We start from the raw sequence: 24601 nt of genomic DNA on the forward strand, positions 1-24601 counted from the left end.
TGCGATTACAGTAGAACTTATAGAATGTGGAATTGCATTATCCCAAACTGCAGTTGCTAGCCTCCCTATGGAGCAGTCATCCGCTGCTCGGTTTGCTAAACCATCAACCGTCTGGTTTCCTTCTCTGTAGATGTGTGTGGTATATTGATGAAATTGGGTGAGTCTTTGTTTGATCTTTGTAACCTGATTATATATATACCATGGGGGTTCGGTGCCTGAGGTTATAAATGTCATTAAAGTTTCTAAATCCATTTCAAATTGTACCTTCGGCCAATCTCGTTTCGTTGCTACTTTGGCCGCGATGAGCATGGCCCACGTATCCGCTTCTAGCGATATGGTGGTGCCTAACGGTTGTGTTATAACCAGGATTGTGTTGGACTGCTCATTTTTACATATAATGTCTGCTCCCGATATTCCTGGGTATCCTCTTGCAGTCTCGTCCGTGTTGATTTTGATCCGTTCAGATTGGTGTTTGATCCATCCCACAAAGATCGTTGAAGTTGCTACAATTCTTCGTGCAGTATTTGCATATGATTGCATTCCGGGGAGCACCGGTGGAAGGTGGTTCTGGGCCCATAGATATTCCTGCTAAAGTTTGATGGACATTTACATTATACCGGTTGGATTTGGTTTTTGCTGGCGATACATTACGTCGTTCCTGGTCGCTGGATTGGTAGTCGATGAAGGCACTTTTGTTTTAAAGAGTTGGGAAATGATCGCTCGATTGGGAAGTGTAGTGGGATGCCATAATTGGCATTTTGGTGATCTGCGAGGTGGAATACTAAAAGGTTCCAAAATTTTATAGTTGTTTGATAGTGAAGCAAAATATATATGGAAGTTTCAAAATTAAAATTGCATTGAGAACATAGGTTGGAATCGGAGAAGTGGATGCAACGGAGAATGCTGTTTTCCATAATTGGCATTCATTAATCGACTTGAATCGGAGAAGTGGATGCAATGGAGAATGCTGTTTTCCATAATTGGCATTCATTAATCGACTTGTTTGTTGGTACCATTAATTAGATGAATCCGTAAAATGAACAAAAATTAATTTGATGTCATGGGGTGCAGTGACGAGGACGAATTCGACCACACCTGTCGACCTCTCCTCGTACATTGTTAGCGTCGGCAACACCATCATCAACACACGGTTTCTGACAAACGTGAGGAAACAAATTCAATAACTTGAAAGACGAATTTAACCCCAATCTGACCTAAAAGACAAAGTTCCTTCGCCACTAAGATTACAGTGAATCCAAACCCTATCCCTTATTTAAAGGCTCTGTCACAAATCGCATCCGTCAATTCATATCCCAGTTGCAAAAGAATCTTCTCATCAATCCTCTCGACGGCTCAGATCTATCACCAGAGTATCTTAAATGCTGACCTGTCTTGAAATTAAAGAGTCAATCCTCCATATGTTGGTCAAAATATTTCACTGTTGTTAAAGTCAAAGTGAGGGTAATTATGTAATAGGATCAAAACGGTTATCAAGGCAGATAAGAAGGTCCGTTATTCTCATCATTTCACGCTTTTTCCTTCCTACATCATCATCATAAACATAAAAGAGGAAAGAAAAAAGAAAGAAAGAGGAGCTGCTTTACCAAATAATTGATCATCCTCCTCCATCTTCTTTCTTTCAGAATCACATTCGCTTCCAAGACTCATAGCGAGAGAGAGATATGGGATTGCTATCAAATAGAATTACCAAAGAGAGTTTGAAACCAGGGGATCATATTTACTCGTGGAGGACTGCTTATGTCTATGCACATCATGGTTTGTTACACTTTTCTATAGTTTCTTCTTCTTCTTTTTTTTTCAATTATTATATCACACGAATAATATTATGTGAGTTTCTTTGGATTTTCATGAATTAGTGTTTTTGATGGAATTTGATTCTGCACCAAGTTTCCCCTAGGGTTTGGTTGTTTTGTAGTTTAGGTATGAAAATCAATGTTTTGGTATGAACATTTCCTTTTTTTTGGGGCATATGCTGTGAAACGATTTGGGGATGAAGGATACGAACCATGATCAGTAGTCTGCTCTGTATTTGGCATTATTTTTACTTCTATGTTGTTTTATCTTTTTAATGGTCACCGGCATTAGGTTGCTGATGGAGTTTTGGACTCCAGATTCTCAGCGGATCTTTAACGCTTTACTACAGAGAGGCTTATGCCATTTTAACTTCTAAATTGGATGGCTGTAAATGTCCTTTACCTTGAATAGTTGAATTCTTTTGCTTAAGTAAATTAGAACACCAGCAGATAAATCACTAGAATTTCTCCAGGTTGAGGGTTAAAGGTCAAGGTATGGAGATTAATATTCTCGAATACTTGTCATGATGTATTTTACCGGAGTCAAACGATTTGTTCATATCAGGGTATTTTGCTCATTATCTACATAATGGAGGAGTGTGTGAAGTTTTGGGATTCAGTTAATTGATAAAAAAAAATTGACATAGTGTGTAGCATAAGTAGGGATTTTTAGTTAACTATAAAATAGGTCTGATCATTGATAAGTTGCTCTCTCATATGTTTGGAAAATTCTTATGTGGTATTGAAGTTTCTGTTTGGTTTATTTTCGTAGTGCATATTGTTGACAACGTCCTAAATTTCATCATCTTTTGGATGCAGGTATTTATGCTGGGGATGATAAAGTCATTCACTTCACTAGAGGAAGAGGCCAAGAAGTGGGAACAGGGACAGTACTTGATTATATTTTGGTAAGCTCTGGGCCAACCAGATCTCAAATCCCGTGCCCTGTCTGCCATCAGGCAGAAGAAGGTCATGGGGTAGTATCCTCCTGCCTCAACTGCTTCCTTTCTGGTGGGATTCTGTATCGTTTCGAGTATTCTGTTACCCCTGCTCTCTTTCTTGCAAAAGCACGTGGTGGAACATGCACTCTTGCAGTTTCGGACAAAGACGAGATTTGCGTTCACCGAGCAACCTATTTACTCATCAATGGCTTTGGATGTTACAATGTCTTTAAGAACAACTGCGAAGATTTTGCCATTTACTGCAAGACGGGTCTGCTTGTAATTGATCAAGGGACAATGGGTCAGAGTGGGCAAGCAGTGTCTATTATTGGCGGGCCACTTGCTGCAGTTCTATCAACTCCGCTCCGCTTAGTCACAACTAACATTTATGGAATGGCTGCGACTGCCATAGGAGTGTACTGTGCAAGTCGATATGCTGCTGATATTGGAATGAGGAGGGATGTGGTGAAGGTGGAAGCCGAGGAGCTCACTAGAAGACTGGCAACAGGTGGGCTTCAGATTGTTGAGACTGGTATTGCTACTTTAGCGATTCCTAGTGCCACAGCGCGATAAAACACTTAAGTGTTCTATCCAGGTCTTTGGTATTTTTTTTTGCCTTTTTCTTAACCAGGGTTCCTGTTATTGAAATTGTATGGATGAACTTATGGTATGGGTGGTGGTGTAGGGGAATAAGGGTTTTCACTTGCTATATGAGTGAATCCTGAGTACCTTTACTAGTCGTAGTCGTTATGTTTCTTTGGTTTCTATCTTATCCGCATATACTTTATCTTATCTTTTTGTAATTCTATCTTGAAACTGAAAGTTCTCATCGTTCTCTTTGGAGCGATTATTGTTGCCAAAATGTACATGCAACAAAAGTCACATATATGAACTTCATTAACAAGGCTGCCAGTGCAACTGCAAAGGAGGCGTGCCAAGTCCCGTTCTCAGATTGTGGACCTTGGTGCTTGTAAGGCTGCCCAAGTCGAAACTGGCCAGAAGTTGAAGTTTTACCGTGTTGAGGATGCTTATATTTGTATTAGGAAAGGGTATGCTATTGACTATTCGGTGTTATTGCTCCCTTGTTCATGCTTTGTTAATGCCTGCCTTGTTAATGCCTGCCGTTTTATTCATGCTATCGGTTGTCGTCTGCCTTGTTAATGCCTGCCGTTCGTAGTGGTCGTATGTAGATTCCGTGGTTGCTGGATTTACCTCATGTTCTCTAAAAGAATATAAATGTAAAAACAGTTGCAAAAATCGTATACCAAACCAAACATGTGATGAAAACATCTTTCTATACAGTTACCTTTCGAATTCAAATCCCACACTACCAGCCATTCAAGGAAGGCCGACTGTTGTAGCTATCGCAAATTGCCAGCCTATTCCCCATACGTGAATTCAGACGGTCATTCCACAGGCTACTTTAGAAATTGTGTAGGAAGGAATTAATACATGATCCAATACTTCCGACTGCGGACCCAAATACGCCAAAAGTTTGGCAGTTTCTTTTTTTTTTAATCTATCAAGAGAATAGATTAAAAAGCACACAAACCGCGATTACAACCGAAAGAGGGCGAAAGCCCAAAGGAAAATCAGCAACACAAAGCTAAATCAACACAATTTACCGAAAAAGATAATCTTTAAGTACCGAAACACCGAAACGCAACTTGCAAGCTAAAATGAATAGGGCTTTTTAATAAAGTGACCATCTTTTTGAACTATATTTAAGAAAGTGGTCGTTACTTTGAATCTTTATATAAAGTGGCCGATATTGATTTTTTTTCATCCCGTTTTTCCTAAAAACGGGTAACGGCAGTTATTGCCTATGTGTCAGTCATCCAGCCCATTCAAAAGACATTTAAGTCCCTCAAATCGTATCACTTGGTCGAGTTATCAAGTTCATCTTCTTCCCGTCTGATTCAGTTCCTAAGATTACAGTGATTCATTAACAAATTTATATGAAAACAAGTATATATTCATGATCTCCAAATTACAAATCAAAAAATTAAACCAGTTATTAGATAAGACCTTATAATGTTGATGATGATCATCGTGATGGTAGAATTGTTGGTGTTCATGGTACCTAATTCTTCTCAAATAACCTCAAGAACCATGGTTAGACAACGAAATAGACTTGGTTCAAAAACTGGTGATAACGAAACTTGATTTTTTAAGGAACTACACTGTCAGTCCTTTTCACAAACACCTTGTGTGTGTCTCGCTGCTGAAGTAGGAATTAGTTTATTGTGCTCGGTAAGCTCTGTGGTATCTTCTTCATCGCTGTAATTTCATATTTCGTCGACAAACGACAAAATTGATGAATACACAAACACTGAAACCACCACATTAAGAAACTGAAACAATCCTTTGTTAATTGACGTAATGTACTCATCTCTGCAACCCATTCAGCCTATTCACTGCAGCAATTACACCCTTACCTGCATATTTCAGCTGCAATATCATCTCATCTTATTACCTCTTCTCATTTTCACGACATTTAAGCTTAATTCCTTCCTCTGCGTCGATAGCAACAAACACAAACTCATAGGTCATTCAGTATTCAACCTTCTCCATACTCAGCAACACTAGTGTACCTGCAACATCACCTCTTCAATAGCAGCTGCAATAAGTCCTCACCTCCAATATCTTCATAAACCGTAGATACCATACCCCATATTGACTTCAAATGCTCATCTGTAGCTGAACCCATACAACTGCATCTGTAACTTAACCACCATCTCAATTTCTACAACTCCTTCCAACCCAGAAACCACCTACAACTCTAGGTGCAACTCCACTAGAACAACACCAGCATAGCTACTCTGCAAAACAAATATCTTCAACACAAGCCCATACATAACTGAGTCTCTTCATCTCTTCCTTGTTTAGTTCAACAGACCTATCTGATATCAGTTGCTCATCTAACCATCAAACTAACAACACCATTTCTTATTTCTGCTATTGCTCTTCTCATTGAAGTCATATCATCTCCCTGTAATTTCTCAATTCCAGCACACCCATATCTCACACTGAACATCAGATCTTCAACCAACCTTCCAATTGATTAAACAAAGAAAAAAGGTGAAAGAGCCCAAAACCCTAGAATTCAAATCAACTGAAACCAATCGATTTCACCATCTAAACATGAGTTTTCGTCAAATACTAAGTTAATTAATGCTTGGGTTCTAAAAATCTTACCAGGATTCGTATTTCTTCATCCCCGATTTGTATTTCACCTTCCTGCATCCAATGAAACCCTAAAACTTCAAAATTTCCAAATATCACTAACATCACGCATAGTCACCTTCATCACTGATACCTTATTTTTCATCAATAACTTGAATTTTTAACCCTAGTTTCAAAGAGAAGGATCGTGGAGGGAGAGACGGAAACGAGAAGAAGAAGAAGAAGAAAGAAATAAAGATGAAAAGAAGTGTCTGAATCGCAAGGTTATAAGGACGGGGATATGGTGGTAAGTTTAAGCCTGAGAATTGACTAAGTCAGCTTGGTGGACTGTTTTGGTGGGACCAGGTGTTATATCTAACAGAAAGGCCACTTTATAGAAGAATTTGAAATTTTGGCCGGTTTATAAATTATATGGTAGGAAGCTGGCCACTTTATTAATTTGCCCAAATGAAGGATATCAATACATGTTATCGTCTAAAGACTCATTAACATCCTCTATAACTAAACCGTCATGATTTTTCGCCAGATCACTAAACATTTCCTTACGATTGTTCTTTAAAGGGAGAAAATCTAAGCCCCATAGAGAACCATACTCCAGAAGTTTATTCGCTGAGACCGTGTTAGGAACTTTAGATATCGATAAATTTTTCTTTTTTGTACTTAGAGTACCATTTAGGAACAAACCTGTTGCTTTGGATTTTAAACTCAATTTCTTGTTGGATCTTAAAATTGGTTCCGATGATGACGGCATTGTAATGCTTATATCTGAATCTTCCACCACTGACTGGGAAGTGGCTACCTCCTCTTCTTTTTCGTCGGTCAATCCAAGAAATCTATTTTGAGTTTCAAAGCCAGAGGGAATTGAAGAATCGATAGATGAGGTGCTTGCACCGTCCACAACCGGATGGACATTCATAACTGCAACTTGAGTTTCCTCAAAAGACAAGGTTTCTTTGTTTTTCCTCGATCTTTTCTTTTTCTTCTTAATAGTGTCATCTGCAGCAATAGGATCCAAATGTCCCACAATTTTGCAATGAGAACAAAATTAGGAAGTTTCGGAATCACAGCATCTTGCCAAATACCATTTTCAATATCATCTTGCCAAAAAACATTTTCAAAATTTGGCAGTTTCTATAAGAAAAGAAAGCAACAGCTCGGTAGAGCTGCATGCTTCCCAAAAATACAACGTTGCATTTGTAAACCACTTGACAAAAATGTGAAACAATATGATAAGAATTTGATTCTTATCACGGCCAGCAGAAGCGAAATCGTTTGTAGACTAAAGAAAGAGTTGATAAACAAATAACTTTGATTTCTGAATGAGTAACAAACTGACCTGACAAAGTTCTTAAATAGACAAAGAACATAAACGACTCCTAGCCGAACTCCTTTTCCTAACGTTTGTAGACCTTGGGGCTAAAAAAACTCCGTAGAGAAAAACCTTCCAAGATCCCTAAATAAACAAAACAGTAAAACAAAATCCTACAGGTATTCTATTCATGTTCCAACTCCCATTAGGAGAAGGTTTATGCGGCTGTGCCGCAGCTATCTTCTGTCTCGGTAGAACTGAGTTCTATCATTCCATCCTCCTTTGAAAAAAGAACCTTGTCCTCAGGCATAGTACCGCTACTACCAACTCGTCTCCATCTTCTGTGGCTGGTTCTGGCGAGTTCCAAGGACTTTACTTGTATATGCGATTGGCTTTTGGTTCTGCATTAATACTGCTCCAAGTCCATGTGCACTTGCATCTGTTTCATTGACAAAACTCTGATCAAAGTTGGGAAGTGCTAGTACCGGTGTTGTCGTCATGTCTTTTTTTAGGGCTTTGAATGCATTGTCGACTTCCTGTGACCAAATGAAGTTGTTTTTCTTTAACATCTGAGAAAGGGGATATGATATACTTCCGTAGTTCTTAACGAATTTTTAGTAATACCCAGTTAATCCCAAAAACCCACGGAGACCTTTTACTGATTTGGGCTTAGGCCAACTCAACATGCTCTCAATTTTGGAAGGATCGGCGACAACTCCATTTGCATTAACGATATGTCCGAGATACTCTGTCTCTTCTTTACCAAACGAACACTTACTAAGCTTTACCACCAGTTGATTCTCTAATAGAATTTGAAAAGCAATCTGTAGGTGTTTTAGGTGATCCTCCCATGATCGACTATAAATTAATATATCGTCAAAGAAAACCAAAATAAACTTGCGCAGATGATGTCGAAATATCTCATTCATCAGGTGCTGAAAAGTTGATGGTGCATTAGTTAAACTGAATGGCATCACCAGAAATTCATAATTCCCATCATGAGTGCGAAAGGCGGTTTTGAGTATGTCTTCATTGTCCATGCGAATTTGGTGATATCCAGAACGCAAGTCCAATTTAGAAAAATAACCCGGCCCATGCAATTCATCAAGAAGTTCATCAATAACATGAATAGGAAACTTATCTTTAACCGTGACTTGATTAAGAGAGCGGTAGTCGATACACATACGCCATGTTCCATCCTTCTTTTTGACCAAAAGGATTGGTGACGAGAAGGGGTTTGTACTTGGCCTGATCAATCCAGAATCCAACAGTTCTCGAACTAGTCGCACCGCAGGTCTTGAACCTTGTCGTCTCAAGTTAACTTTTTCATCTTGCAGACGAGCTAGCCCTATAGTCTCAACTAAGGACTCTGGACTTAATGCTTGTACTTCTAATCTGACCTCAGGTTTCAATCCACCAATATAACAACTAACCAAAAAATTCTCCCGAATATCGCTTACCAAGTTTGAAAGTCGCTCAAACTCTTCCTGATATTCTCCAATTGAATTAAAACTAGTTTGACTGATCTTGGCTAAAGCCGCCACCGTATCATCATATTTTGTGCGTCCGAAACGTTTCAGAAAAGATGCAGAGAACCCTTCCCAATTAGGGTTAGGAGATATCTTTTTCATCCACCTAAACCATTGTAACGCCTTTCCTTCGAGATTAATTCCAGCCAACTGAACCTGTTTTGCCAGTGATATTTCTTAAAATTCAAAATATAATTCAGCACGATATAACCAACCTTCAGGATCAGTACCTTCAAACCGCGGAAAAATCACCTTCCCATCATTCTTAGGTGTATTACGAGCTCCGCTGTTTGTTGCTGCATCTTTCTCCAACAACTTCTCCAGTTGTTCCGTCAATCTGTGGCTTGATGTAGCCATCGCGGTAACTTGAGCTGTCAACTACTCCATGAATAATTTTCTTTTTTGTGATCGAGTTAGGGTCATACAAGGAGAGAAACCGCTCTGATACCAATGATAAGAATTTGATTCTTATCACTGCCAGCAGAAGCGAAATCGTTTGTAGACTAAAGAAAGAGTTGATAATCAAATAACTTTGATTTCTGAATGAGTAACAAACTGACCTGACAAAGTTCTTAAATAGACAAAGAACATAAACGACTCCTAGCCGAACTCCTTTTCCTAACGTTTGTAGACCTTGGGGCTAAAAAAACTCCGTAGAGAAAAACCTTCCAAGATCCCTAAATAAACAAAACAGTAAAACAAAATCCTACAGGAATTCTATTCATGTTCCAGCTCCCATTAGGAGAAGGTTTATGCGGCTGTGCCGCAGCTATCTTCTGTCTCGGTAGAATTGAGTTCTATCACAATACCCCTGTGCTCACCAGGTATGCCACACAGACTAACTAGTAGCCAAGTACTCCCTTCGTCCTATTTTAGATGAAGGGTAAGGTTTTTTTTCAAGTCCTAAATCACACGAAGGTTTCCATATTTTCTCCTTGAACCTTCCTGATTTGTCCATGCATTGGAATCATATATAAACATAAAATATACTCCCTTAGTACCTATTATATAGGCGGAATATAGCATTTTCTTTGTACGATTAGATAGGCGGAGTGACAATTTTTAGATGGTTTTTATCTATTACTCCTATTTATGTTGCTTGGTTATCCTCACATTTATGTTTATGTTTCTAACATAGGTAATATAATAAGGGGTAAAACAGGAAAAGCCATGTATATTTATAAAATCAAAAAAAAAAATTCTTAATCTAAGAGATTTGGTCCCTCCGCCTATGTATGTGGTATAGAGGGAGTAATATAAACTCAATTTCCCAAATGAAAATTTTAAATAATCCACCAGATTCCAAATCCACACTAAAATCTAGCAATTAAAAACTAAAAATTTAAAAAAATTAGAAGATACTAATTAGCATCTTTGGGGGTCAACTCGACTCCCGGTACAACATATATTCTAAAAGTGAACATAACCACGCCCTAATGCTCAAGTACGGAAGGTAATCCAGACTAATTTATAAATTAGTCTCCACAAGGTCCAAGTCTACGCCATTGTTTAGACAAGTAAATTGCATGTTTAGCATGAAAACAGAAAGGATTAAACTGTTCCTAAGATCATCACATGGATTAACTTTGAAAGCCATAACTAATTCGCAGGTGAAATCTGCATATACACGAGCGACTTGAGAAACGAAAACATAGGTACAACAAATATAAGAAACAAAAATTTAAGGCAGTACTCAAAGACATCTCGCATATCATCGTTTTAACATAACAATGTTGATTGCCCAAAAGTAGATAGAACACAAAAGGGGCTTACAAAATTTTTGGGATACTGGAGAAGCACATCTAAAGCTAGAAAACTAAAAAAAGATGCAACTTATGTAAATAGTCTCCTCTTAAACTAGTAGCACCCCATTTATACACCCATCATTTTCCGGGTTATTTGTAACTTGAGCATATTTCCCTGCACACACCAGACATTTGCGTCGTTAGCCCAAAAGAAATAAGAACTGTGTGAACTATCATTTCCTTTTGAATGGTAGGTAAAACATGTAAATATCAATTCAAATATACTACTACGCTAATTTACTTACCCCATACAACTTTTCCAGCTGGTGTAACCAGACCAAGTTCACTGACATTCACCTATTATTTCCAAAGTTATGAGACCATTGTTAGCATCACAGGATTTGACACAAGAACGCCTAAATATAAATTTGAGGTCCTTAAATTGTTACCTCAATAATGGTTCCCTTGGTGATAACACCCAAAGATGTGTACATGGGACCATTGGGATTCTTCTTTATTCCAATGATTTCAAGATTAAATGTACATTTAAGTTCAGGGTGAGTGACATGGGCCTTGGTGAACCGCAACCCAGACGGGCGAATGAAGCGCTCATACTTTGGAGGCTTTCTTGTAAATCCAGGTCCCACAAAAGTTGCTTTGGTAATCATCCTCTTCCACTGCTTAGCTGCAAGAAAAGGTTGAATAGTGGAGTCATCAGAACTGGTCAGTACAAAAAAAAATTAGAAAAGTTTGTGTAAATCCTCTAAACATGGTCATTAATTTATCTCTGTCTACTGATATTGTTCACCACTACATAAATGGTAGACCTAAAAATGTCTGAAATACTCACTTTTCCTCTTCCCAGTTCTGACTACCTTGAACATCTCATCCTCGGCTACAGGTCTTACCTGTAAGAGAAAGTTAGAACCAGGAAGCCAACAAAAAGAGAGAAGCTATAATGAGACAGATAAGAAGAAATACAAGTGTATGCATCCAATCATACAGGAATTGGGAGTCTTTAACTCCTCAACATACAATTATAATCCGGGGGTTGACTACCAGGCAAACACATCCCATAAAATACTGCAAAACTTACCTTAGGTAGGGGAACTTCCCATTTACCAGCCTTCTCTTTCCTCTTTTGCTTGATAGTGTTGCTAAGAATCTACAAAACAAAGCCAAATACATGCACCAATTAGAATGCAGTAACAGCTACTTTTACTTTGGGGTTGTCTTCTCGTAGACCATTATTGTGTGACAACCTGAAACTGTGCAGAAAGGAATGAATACATGGTCCATTATAGTGTTCCAATACCTTGGCACGCGTTGTTGTTTCACGATCTAGTAGATAAGGAGGAAGAGCCCCATCAGCAACATCATCGTCAGTCTTGCGTCTCTTGTTTGACTCTTCATGCATGTTAATGCTGCCAAAATAATAGAAGAATAACCAAGAAACAAAATCAGTATCACCCAGACTCGAACAGAACCATAACTAGCAGAACTATTAACTTCTTAAGGCCAAAGATACACACATTAGATACTCATGAACCTCACACACATCTTAACATCTTAAAAAAAATAATCACAGTCTTTCAAATTCGTTTAAGTTTGACTAATATGCGTACTAACCCTGCACCATACAAAGAGAAATAATGCACGGCATACATTTTTTCTCTACCAAAATATAAAATTAAAAAAATAATAATAATAACATCAAACTAAATTAGCAGTGCTAAATGTTCATCAATGTTCAATCCTAATACTGAAGCACTAACAACTCCAAACTAAATTAACATTGCTAAATGTTCATTAATGTTCAATCCTAATACTGAAGCACTAACAACTCCATTGCTATTTCCGATAGTTATTCCTACAATCAAAGATCCTTGTCTAAACCCTAACTTTTTGACTAGAAAACTATAGTAAAACAGAATTTGAGTATAATATAAAAGGTAATGGGTGAAACTTACGTTTTCTTCATCAACGCCTTCTCAGCATAACGTTTCTTTGCGAATTGTTTACCCTTAAATCCTATAGACTGTATTATAACAACACGAGAATGAAAATTTGACCACTAAAATGTACTATTAAGCAAAAAAAAAAAAAAAATTAAGGTTAAATCGATAAAATCATTACCTTCTGAGCCTTGCGAGAAAGTTCGTGAACTTGACGAGCCTCTCTCTTACGCTTCCTATCGAAATGATCAAGTCGGTAACCATTTCGCTTCTGATGAAGCTCTATGTAATCTCCCTGAGGCTGCAATCACAACAAACAAAAACATACATAAAACTATCAGTTGAAGAATGAGGATAATCACAGGAAATCAGACGCTGCGTATGTGAATTTTTTGATAAATAGAAATCATAGAAATCGTGACGAACCATGGTGAAAGAAGTTTTTTTTTTCCCCTTACCGCAGAGGTTTAAAGGATTGGAAAGAAACCCTAGTTTTGAGAGGAACTGTTGTTTTATACTCGCCCAATTTTGGTTGTAGTGAAAAATAGTGGGGCTGAAATACACGAAAACTTATTCAGACACGGATCCGGGCCGGTACACAGCTCAGTTTTAACGTTTAATCCATTTCTATTGGGCCTTAGACTCTCTAGTCCAGTCACCGAAAGCCTTATAATCAGAGGTCCTAATTTACCAGATGTAGAACCAATTAGTCCTTTTCTTAAGGGTTCAGTCCAAATCCAAATTTTTTTGGTGACAAAAATAACTTTCCTATACAAATCGATTGTTCCTGATTTATTTATTTCGTTCTTCTGTGATGGTAAATCTTTGATGAAATTTATCAGGAGAAATCTATTATTCCTTTTCAATATGAAATCTAAATCTATAGTGAGTACTTCATCGATTTTCTTGACTTACATCAGTTATCCTTTATTTAATTTTGTAAATCTCATATTCTCAGTGTTATTATTCTTTTGATTTTGATTCTCTTTCGGTTAGTTTTTACTGAACTTACAAGATTTGATTGGAACAGCACCCCACCACCCCACCAATCACTGCCGTCATCAACAAAAATAGAGAAAAATCAATAGATAGAGCTTATGTAAACTTGTGATGAGTTTTTGATTGTGTGTTATAAGAGAGATGTATCCACCATATAATCGAATATTAGGTAGCCAGTGGTCATAACTCATCATCACCACTACAATCAGCATATAATCGAATATCAAGTAGTGGTCAAAACTCACCATCACCACCATAATCACCTTTGAGAGGTTCACCAAGATTAAGACATACAAAAATCATCAATAATAAAGGAATTAACGGCAAATTTTACCACCACCAAAATATTCTCATAAAGAACCGCATGGTTTATATGATTTGTTTTTTTATGTCGTCAATGAGTTTTTCTATTTGCTCCTCTTATTTGTATATCTAGTATTTTTAAAGCACCAATCGGTCGAACTCACGAGTTTTGCTATCTCAAGGCTTGTTGTCAATGTTAGATGCACAAAACTATATCTTGATTTCTAATCTATTAAAGTCAAGTCTCGGATTAGGATTAGAATATGATAGTTGAGTATCAGACATCACTAAATAACCCTCGAAAATTGAAGACTGGGGACCAAACTAAGACATTTAAATAACTTCATCGACAAAAAAGTATGTGAAGACTAAACTATCCTATTTACTCATGATATTACCATTCTATCTTTATGAGACTATGTCGTATGATTTTAGTAGATTTAATATTGCAAAGAAGTAGTTTTGAGTCACGCTTGTCTTGTTGTATATCCCAAAATATGATTCAAGCAATGGATGCTCATCGATCCTTAGTAATCTTAGTTAAGAACAATTTATTGTTCAAGAACTATTTTTGTTTCAAGTTGATCATTTGGAAATTTCCTGAGCAATGATATTTCATAAATATCTATGGAGATTTGGGAGTTTTTAAATCATGAAAAAGAGTTTTCAAGAATGGATGAAATATGGACGCAAGGTAGGTACCCGTACCCAGTACGTGTACCTTATACATTTGAGTTCCATAACGTAGGTAGGTACGCATGCCCAGTACGTGTACCCTAAGGTTCTGAATTCGTATAAAGGGAGGAGGTATGCGTACCCCAAGGGCTTGGATTTGTGAATAACTTAGGGTATGCAAACCCAGTACGCGTACCCTAACTCCCTGAATTTGCAAACTTGACCATAGGTAAGTGTACTCCTACGCATACCTACTTAGTACGAATTAAGCAGATGTTCGTAAACTATTTTCACAAATATATTTGGCGTTGCTACAACTCTCATAAATCTTTGATCACTAAATCACTATGTGTTTGTGAATCATTATTTAAGTTTTGAGTGCTAAATGTCATATTTGCTATGAACTATCATTGTACACGGTTCCAATACCCTCGACCATAGCATATATTCTTATGTGTAATTTTGAGACATACTTTTCAATGCTTACATGAATTTTTAATAGGAATTTCATTTAAACTGAGAAAGTATTTGCTTGAATCTCGAGTTATCTTAGCTTGAATTCAATGCTACCCATAGTATTGAAAGTCTATAAACAGAGAGACAAGTTTGGTTATCTTAGGAATTTCATTTATTTCTCCTACCACAAATCTGTAAGTCGATATACAGCTACTCCGCAACGTGTACGAGTACATGTAATACGGGTTGATACTTATAAAAGTTTTTTTAGTTTAAACAACTAATAACACTGTCTTGTATCTGAATCCATAGTAGTTATATATTTCTCTCTAAATCGATTCGAAACATTCCCGAATAACATCAATGACACATATCACTGTTCCAGGCTATTTTCGAATGATAAAACTTGAATCATGATTTTGATTTCGAACAACAAATTTTCCTAAACCAAAGTTCATCAAGTATGAACAAATGTTCATTAAGCTTAGTCATTATATTTCGAGAATCAATTATCAAGATAAACTTGACTTGAAATTCTTGTCTATGCATAATAGTCTAATTAGTTATGCGACATCGTCTCAATGATATAAAAGTGAATATAACTTGAGAAATAGGTGGTTCAGTCTTCACTTATCTTTTGTTGATGAAGTTCTCCAAAAGCTTCGGTTGATCTTCGCCTTCAAACGGTAAAACGCAATGATGACTTCCGTAATCTACTGTTTCTCAACCACATTTATATCCTAGTCTGAGACTTAACTAATTGTATACTAGAAATCAAGATATAGTTTTGACAACTAAATTTGACAAAAATCTTGAGATAGCTGTAAGAGCATAGCTCGGTCGACCTCGCATGCGTTGCTATCTCAAGCATGTTTGTCAATGTTAGTGATCAAAACTATGAGTCTTGATTTCTAGCCTACATAGCTAAGTCTCCGACTAGGATAGAAAAGTGTAGTTGAGCTCAAGGACTTCATGGCGATTCATCATACAACGACGAAGATCTATACAAGGAACCGTGGAACTCATCAACAAAAAGGTATGTGGAGACTTGAACTTATCTATCACTCAAAAGTATATATATTTTATCTCCTACTTCTTATGAGACAAAAGTCGTATGCTATATGGACTAGATCATACACATTTGACATTTCGAGCTGAGCATTCATTGCTTATCTTTTATCTCGAAATCGTGTGTTGGTAAAGCGTTTCGCTTTGATCAAGTTTATCTTCACCTAGTGCCGAAAGTCATGAAAAGTTTCAATCACTTTGAGAATTGCTCTGACGTGAATCGATCTGTGAATAACGGCTACATAGTGTCCTCTGAGAATGTCTCAATGATTGAAATGAGAGTTTAGATTACATAACCATGTATTCCATGAACCGAAGTTTTCGAACTTTGTTGATCAAGAGAAATCAGGAGGATTGTGGAATTGGATTGCCAAGTCCGCGAACCCAGTCCGCAGACTCAGTCCGCGAACTGTCGGAAGTTCTCGACCGAGAATTTCTGCTGGATTTTCCAAAAACTCGTTTGTGTGCTCAGTCCGCGAACCCAGTCCGCGAACTGGAGAAAGTTCTCTTTCCGAGAATTTCTACTGAGTTCGGAAAACTGAACTGATTAACTTAAGTCCGCGAACTTATTTGTGAACTTAAGAGGTTATGATCTAAAGATTTGCTCTGAACATGAAACATTAAATTACTAAGGAATGCTTTATGAAAACCGTGGCTATAAATTCATGAGACGATTCAATCGAATCGAATCATCTTTGTTTCAATTGTGTCTTGTGTAGTTACATAAGATCTCATAGCAATTGAACAACTCTTTAACTAGTTCATTTGAGTCAATTGAACTAGTTATGGTGAAGAAGAACAAGGTTAATATGAAATGCTCATATGGTTAACCTTTTGGGTTACTATGTTAAACCAACATACACGTACACGTTTGGGCATGGTTTTCACAAACCCAGTAAACGTTCACCCAAGTGTGTGTGACAAGCTAAGTTTTCGATCTAACGGTTGAGAAATATTAGCTTGAATCTAAATCAGGTTTTCATCTAACGGTGAATATGGATTGATTTGTAACTAAGGCAAAACCCTGATTTGAAGGCTATATAAAGGAGACATCTAGCATTGTGCAAAACTAATCCCCACACGTCTGTGTGCTACTAGTGCGCCCGCTAGAGTCGATCTCCATTAACCTTTGATTTTCTTCTCTAAAATCAGGTTAACGACTTAAAGACTTCATTAGGATTGTGAAGCCAGACCGATACTACTTTTATCGTAGTTGTTGATCTGATCTTGCATCTTCTATCGTACGAGTACAATCGATTGATTGACTTGAGATCGTGAGAGTTCTCCGATATGCAAGATAAAGAAGTCACAAACATCTTCGTCTCACTGTTTGTGATTCCTCGACAATCCGCTTGTATAGTCAGGAAGGATTGTAGGGAGGTGATTGATTAATCTAGGTTGTTCTTCGGGAATATAAGACCGAATTATCAATTGGTTCTTGTTCACCTTGATTTTATATCTTAAGACGGAACAAAACCTAGGGTTTATCTGTGCGAGACAGATTTATCCTTTGATAGACTTTTCTGTGTGAGATAGATCTGTTTATTATCAAGTCTGTGCTTTTGGGTTGCAGCAACTCTAGGTTGTGGTTGAGATCAGCTAAGGGAATCAAGTGCGCAGTATCCTGCTGGGATCAGATGCTTAGGAGTACAATTATACCTTGGATCGGTGGGAGACTGATTGGGGTTCAACTATAGTCCAGTCCGAAGTTAGCTTGGAGTAGGCTAGTGTCTGTAGCGGCTTAATACAGTGTGTATTTAATCTGGACTAGGTCCAGGGGTTTTTTGCGTTTGCGGTTTCCTCGTTAACAAAATTTCTGGTGTCTGTGTTATTTCTTTTTCGCATTATATTTTATATAATTGAAATAATACAGGTTGTGCGTTCGTGATCATCAATCGGAAATCCAATCTTTGGTTGTTGATTGATATTGATTGATCCTTGGACATTGGTCTTTGGTACCGTCCACGTTATTCCTTGTATTTGATAAAGACTCGCTATTGTTTTTAGCTTGAGTAAAAATCAAATCAAGAGAGAGATATTAACTCCTTGAGATACTTTTATCTAGATTGAGTCTGACTGTCTAGTTGATTCTCTAGTAAAGTATTTCGGAGTTAGTTCATACATATTTCTAAGCGAAATATTGGGTGGTGTTGTTAGACCCCCGCTTTTTCAATTGGTATCAGAGCAGGAAAACACGTTCAAGACCTAACAAGTCTGTGTTTTTAGCGATCTGACTCTATGGAAAAGAGTACTATCTCTGATAAGCGCGTCACCAGTAATAAAGATTCTCTCTCGTCTAAATATATTAAAGAGAATAGTCTGATCTCGAATATAGAAAAACCTTGTGGTTCGACGAGACAGACAAACTATGGCATGGGTGGTCATGATTACCCTTCGAAAGAGACCTTCCCCTCTAATGAATGGGATACAGCTGAAGAGAGTAAACTGATTCTAAATCTTGTTAGAAACAAGTTGTTAGAATGAAACACCATGTCAATGTTCTTCTTGGTATTGTTAAAGATTGCAAAATCCATGGCAATGCTGATGATCAGTCTTCATGCTTGACTCTTGAGGCCAGCCTCAAAAAGGATGCCTTGGAGATTGAACGCCGCTTGAATAAACTCTCCATTCAAGGACATTCAAAGCAGTCTAATGTACCAAGAACTTATGATGCTTTATACTCAGAAGTCAATACAGATGTTCCTAATGTTTCCTCCAATCATGAATTTGGGACATTCCGTAAAAGAGACAACTCCTATGACGATGAAATTAAGACTACGTCCTCCAATCATTCTTATGATCAAAAGGTATGTCTTGTTTGTGAGACCAAGTGTTCTGTTATACAAAAGAGAAACTCCAAGTTGAATAAAGATTCCTTAGTTCAACTTCAACACACCCTAGATTTTATTCTCAAAGGTGTGACTGACATTCGTATGATTGAACCAATTGGTTTTCGTACCTATCCTGTGTATGCATCCAGGAAAGTCAATACAGTGAGTTCCTCCAATGTTCAAGGGCAGAATAGACGTCTTAATAAAAATCGTCCAAAGGAAGTTCAATGCCTTGTCTCTAAAAGCAACATTGTTCCTGTTGAGAAATCCATTCCAGAAGATAGGAAGATTGATAAGATAAGAAAAGATATTAAAGAGATAATTGTAAGGTACAAAGAGCTTGTCAACAGATTATCTTCTTCCTTATTTCAAGACACTTCTGGTAAGAACTCCAACTATGTCTCTTATTTTGATGACAGTAAATTTTATGATAATTTCTCATGTCAAACGGGATCCCTCTCTAAGACTAAGAGGAAAGACAAACTTAACCAAAGACATAAACCTCGTAATGAGCCTGTGGCTCGTACTTGTGCTAATTAATCATGAGGTTCGAGAGCTTACTCATATAAAATCCTGCTGAGTAAGTTGTGTTAAAAACAGGTATACTTGTTACTTGCATCTGTTAAGTTAAGTTGTTTTCTTATCGTCCACAATTAAACTTGTGTTGAAAGATCCGCTAAGATCAAGTATTAGTTAAGTCAAAAGAAGATGTTGCATACTATCTTAAAACTCGTTTTTAGGTCCTGTTTTCAAATTGTTTGAAGGACTTTATCTCTTGGGTATTCTTTGTACTCGAACGGATTTCGTTCTGGCTCGAGTCAACAGTTTATTTGAAACCCTAAATTGTTGTCCCCAAGGATAAATATTCAACCTCTTAGGGTTACAAGTCACGTACGTTTACTCCGGGTAGTTTTGGATTTTGGAGAATGTCGTCCTCCTCATCTTGCTATGGTGGATTTGGAAAAGGATTTATTGACAAATGTGTTGAGGTTGATTCAAAGAAGAAGATAACTCTTATAGATTAAGATCATCCCAATGCCTCATGCTTCTTTGCATATTCCCATGAAGATGCTGAAAAGGATGACATGATCTCTGCTGAAGTTGTTCATGACTTTCTTAAGTACTTTGGGGAAGCAAAACTACAGCTTGTTGATACTCTTAAAGGTCTTGATAAGGTGAAAACTGAGTTGGAAAAGGTTGTGTCTGACCTTGGTTTCATAAAATCAAGGATCTTCGAAAAGAGAATCATCTCTCTGTTGATGCAGATAAGGCTGTAGATCACAAGCTCGTCAATTTCATGTCTCGTGAGGATCCTGAACCTCTCGTGTTCCTGTTCGCTGTTGAGGATACACCGGAATCCGTTTAAGCTTGTCATCTATTTTTGTTGCCTAATATGTCTTATTTTTGGATTAGTTGGAAGAATAACTAGCGCGTTGAATAACGATGATTGTGACTACACATAGCTATTTTTGTTTTCATCTTCTTATGTTATTTTTTAGGTTTATTGGTTATTAAATTCTAAAAATATTTGGAGGATGATGTTTATTGCAGTATTTTAATGGTTTGTATATTGCAATATTTTTATGGGATATGTATTGTTTGCGTCCGTGAACTTGAAGATCCCATATTGCGGTCAAAAGTAAAGTCGTTTATGAATCGGTATTCGTATTGATGAAAGGACGAATGGACTTTTGACATATACAAAAGTTATGCCTATGCAATCATGTATTTGATGAAAAATAGGATGATATCTTTTGTTTGACAAGGATAAAGTCTATTATATCGTTATGATGGAAAATAGAATAGATCCTTGTATGATTATCCACGGTATTGATCTTCATTGATCCATTTTATTATGTTTTACCGTGAAGGCTCCATTGTGTGTCTTACGTTGAGCACCTTACAACTAAGTTGATTTACCTTGGCTTTGTTGGTTGTTCCATAAGATGCTATATGTCGAGCATTATGAACTAAATTAATCAACCAGTTTGGTTATTTAGTTTGAACTCCATAAGTTTTCTTTCTTATGTCGAGTACATGTACGGTTAAGGTTGTCATATTCTATGATGAACTTAGTCGGGGTTCCATAATTTCTCTTATGTTGAGCCCTAAATAATTAAATTGATTACTTCGGTGATTAGTTTGGTTGTTTGTATTCCAATTAGATTAATTATAGGTTCTCTAGTATTTAATCTAGTTGAGTTTTCATATATTCCACAAATTCTTGTGTTGAGTATATGAACAGCTATACTAATCATGTTTTATTGGTTAATGTAGTTGTATATTCCCTAAGGTTTTTCCTTATGTTGAGTATGTGAACGATTAAGTTAGTTGTCTCCGTATGATTATCTTGGTTGTAGCTCCGTAAGTTTACTTATGTTGAGCACCTTCAATTAAATTGATCACTTTTGTGGTTTGATTTAGTTGCGTATTCCAATTAAATTAATCATGGGTTTTCTTGTGATTAATTTGGTTGAGTTTTGGATATAGAAAATCATTTCTATGATTTTTGGTGTCCAATTTAAAAATCCTTATTTTCTTTCGAAATTAAGGTCGCTCTTGTTGTTCTTTCGGGAATGACATCAAATGGGGGAGAGTTCTTTTGAACTTGTGCTTAATGGTAATATCTTGCGGGGAGTGCGGTTGTGGAATTTTATAGGGGTTATCTTGTATCTTAAAACTCCTTGATGAATGCATTTAGCTTAGGCTTTATGATTGCATATAAATTAAGTTGGTATGTATTTTTCTTTTAGTCTATGAAATGTCTCTTGTGGAAATTTCATTATGATCCCGTTCTTGTACCTTTGCCAATTTTATTGACAAAAAGGGGGAGAAATAATGTAGTTCACACTACAAATACATATGGTTATCGGATCATTGTGTAAGGGGGAGTGGATTCCATGATCGAGATGGAGTATTGACTAAGGGGGAGTGATACATATCACCGTAGTATTATTTTTAAAGTCGTGATACAATTGGACTGATATTACATAATAATACTATGACACTGTATAATAATGATCGAGAATCTCGATTTCTCTCATTGTTATAGCTACGAATCTTCAACAACGATGATGCTAAACTTACAACCTTTGGGATCATTGGAGTACTTGGAAGGACGAAGATTTCAGGGAACGTTGAAGATTGGACTATGGAATAGGTGCCACTAAAGTTTATCTTTTTTGAAGATTGCACGAAGTTTTGTCACTAAAATTGACAAAGGGGGAGATTGTTAGAGCATAGCTCGGTCGACCTCGCATGCGTTGCTATCTCAAGCATGTTTGTCAATGTTAGTGATCAAAACTACGAGTCTTGATTTCTAGCCTACATAGCTAAGTCTCGGACTAGGATAGTGTAGTTGAGCTCAAGGAATTCATGGCGATTGATCATACAACGACGAAGATCTATACAAGGAACCGTGGAACTTCATCAAAAAAGAGGTATGTGGAGACTTGAACTTATCTATCACTCAAAGGTCTATCTATTTTATCTCCTACTTCTTATGAGACAAAAGTCGTATGCTATATAGACTAGATCATACACATTTGACATTTCGAGCTGAGCATTCATTGCTTATATTTTATCTCGAAATCGTGTGTTGGTAAAGCGTTTCGCTTTGATCAAGTTTATCTTCACCTAGTGACGAAATTCATGAAAAGTTTCGATCACTTTGAGAATTTCTCTGACGTGAATCGGTCTGTGAATAACGGCTACATAGCGTCCTCTGATAATGTCTCAATGATTGAAATGAGAGTTTAGATTACATAACCATGCATTCCTTGAACCGAAGTTTTCGAACTTTGTTGATCAAGAGAAACCAGGAGGATTGTGGAATTGGATTGCCAAGTCCGCGAACCCAGTCTGCGGACTCAGTCCGCGAACTTTCGGAAGTTCTCGACCGAGAATTTCTGCTGGATTTTCTAAAAACTCGTTTGTGTGCTAAGTCCGCGAACTCAGTCCGCGAACTGGAAGAAGTTCTCTTTCCGAGAATTTCTACTAAGTTTGGAAAACTCAACCTATTAACTTAAGTCCGCGAACTTGTTTGTGAACTTAAGAGGTTATGATCTAAAGATGTGCTCTGAGCATGAAACATTAAATTACTAAGGAATGCTTTATGCAAACCGTGGCTATAAAGTTCATGAGCCGATTCAATCGAATCGAATCATCTTTGTTTCAATTGTGTCTTGTGTAGTTACATAAGATCTCATAGCAATTGAACAACTCTTTAACTAGTTCATTTGAGTCAATTGAACTAGTTATGGTGAAGAAGGACAAGGTTAATATGAAATAATCATATGGTTAACCTTTTGGGTTACTATGTTGAACCAACATACACGTACACGTTTGGGCATGGTTTTCACGAACCCAGTAAACGTCTACCCAAGTGTGTGTGACAAGCTAAGTTTTCGATCTAGCGGTTGAGAAATATTAGCTTGAATCTAAATCAGGTTTTCATCTAACGGTGAATATGGATTGCTTTGTAACTAAGTCAAAACCCTGATTTGAAGGCTATATAAAGGAGACATCTAGCATTGTGCAAAACTAATCCCCACACGTCTGTGTGCTACTAGTGCGCCCGCTAGAGTCGATCTCCATTAAACTTTGATTTTATTCTCTAAAATCAGGTTAACGACATAAATACTTCATTGGGATTGTGAAACCAGACCGATACTACTTTTATTGTAGTTGTGTGATATGATCTTGCTTCTTCTATCGTACGAGTATAATCGATTGATTGACTTGAGATCGTGAGAGTTCTCCGATAGGCAAGATAAAGAAGTCACAAACATCTTCGTCTCACTGTTTGTGATTCCTCGACAATCCGCTTGTGTAGTCAGGAAGGATTGTAGAGAGGTGATTGATTAATCTAGGCTGTTCATCGGGAATATAAGACCGGATTATCAATTCGTTCCTGTTCACCTTGATTTTATATCTTAAGACGTAACAAAACTTAGGGTTTATCTGTGGGAGAAAAATTTATCCTTTGATAGACTTTTCTATGTGAGACAGATCTGTTTATTATCAAGTCTGTGATTTTAGGTTGCAGCAACTCTTGGTTGTGGGTGAGATCAGCTAAGGTAATCAAGTGCGCAGTATCCTGCTGGGATCAGAGGCGTAGGAGTACAACTGTACCTTGGATCGATGGGAGACTGATTGGGGTTCAACTATAGTCCAGTCCGAAGTTAGCTTGGAGTAGGCTAGTGTCTGTAGCGGCTTAATACAATGTGTATTCAATCTGGACTAGGTCCCGGGGATTTTCTGCATTTGAGGTTTCCTCGTTAACAAAATTGCTGATGTCTGTGTTATTTATTTTCCGCATTATATTTTATATAATTGAAATAATACAGGTTGTGCATTCGTGATCATCAATTGGAAATCCAACCTTTGGTTTTTGATTGATATTGATTGATCCTTGGACATTGGTCTTTGGTACCGTCCAAGTTATTCCTTGTATTTGATAAAGACTCGCTATTGTTTTTAGCTTGAGTAAAAATCAAATCAATAGAGAGATATTAACTCCTTGAGATACTTTTATCTAGATTGAGTCTGTCTGTCTAGTTGATTCTCTAGTAAAGTATTTCGGAGTTAGTCCATACAGATTGTTAAGCGAAATATTGGGTGGTGTTGTTAGACCCCCGCTTTTTCAATAGCAACACTTGTGAGTTCGACCGAGCATTGCTCTCACATAATGAATATTCATATATCCTTAGCAATCTTAGTTAGACAATTTATTGTTCACAAACTATTTTTGTTTCAAGTTGATCATTTGGAAATTGCTCAAGAAACAGT

The 24601-nt window shown here is 37.2% G+C and overlaps 2 protein-coding genes across 2 annotated transcripts; one reads left to right on the top strand and one right to left on the bottom strand.

The window, feature by feature from the left end:
- Window positions 1–1524: 1524 nt before the first annotated feature.
- Window positions 1525–3621, top strand: LOC113310682. Its single transcript, XM_026559430.1, has 2 exons — window positions 1525–1776; window positions 2634–3621. The coding sequence occupies exons 1-2, from the start codon at window positions 1683–1685 to the stop codon at window positions 3326–3328; spliced, it is 789 nt and encodes a 262-aa protein (XP_026415215.1). The 5' UTR covers window positions 1525–1682; the 3' UTR covers window positions 3329–3621.
- A 6810-nt stretch (window positions 3622–10431) lies between these two features.
- LOC113308270 (ribosome biogenesis protein NSA2 homolog) lies at window positions 10432–12994 on the bottom strand. Its single transcript, XM_026556756.1, has 9 exons — window positions 12906–12994; window positions 12661–12780; window positions 12495–12562; window positions 11840–11948; window positions 11621–11689; window positions 11375–11432; window positions 10974–11209; window positions 10830–10881; window positions 10432–10699 (listed from the first exon to the last, which is right to left on the bottom strand). Exons 1-9 carry the CDS (start codon window positions 12906–12908, stop codon window positions 10632–10634), a joined length of 783 nt encoding a protein of 260 aa, XP_026412541.1. The 5' UTR covers window positions 12909–12994; the 3' UTR covers window positions 10432–10631.
- Between the last annotated feature and the right edge of the window lie 11607 nt (window positions 12995–24601).

The sequence above is a fragment of the Papaver somniferum genome, chromosome 9, assembly GCF_003573695.1.
Source record: "Papaver somniferum cultivar HN1 chromosome 9, ASM357369v1, whole genome shotgun sequence".
Classification (NCBI taxonomy): Eukaryota; Viridiplantae; Streptophyta; class Magnoliopsida; order Ranunculales; family Papaveraceae; genus Papaver; species Papaver somniferum.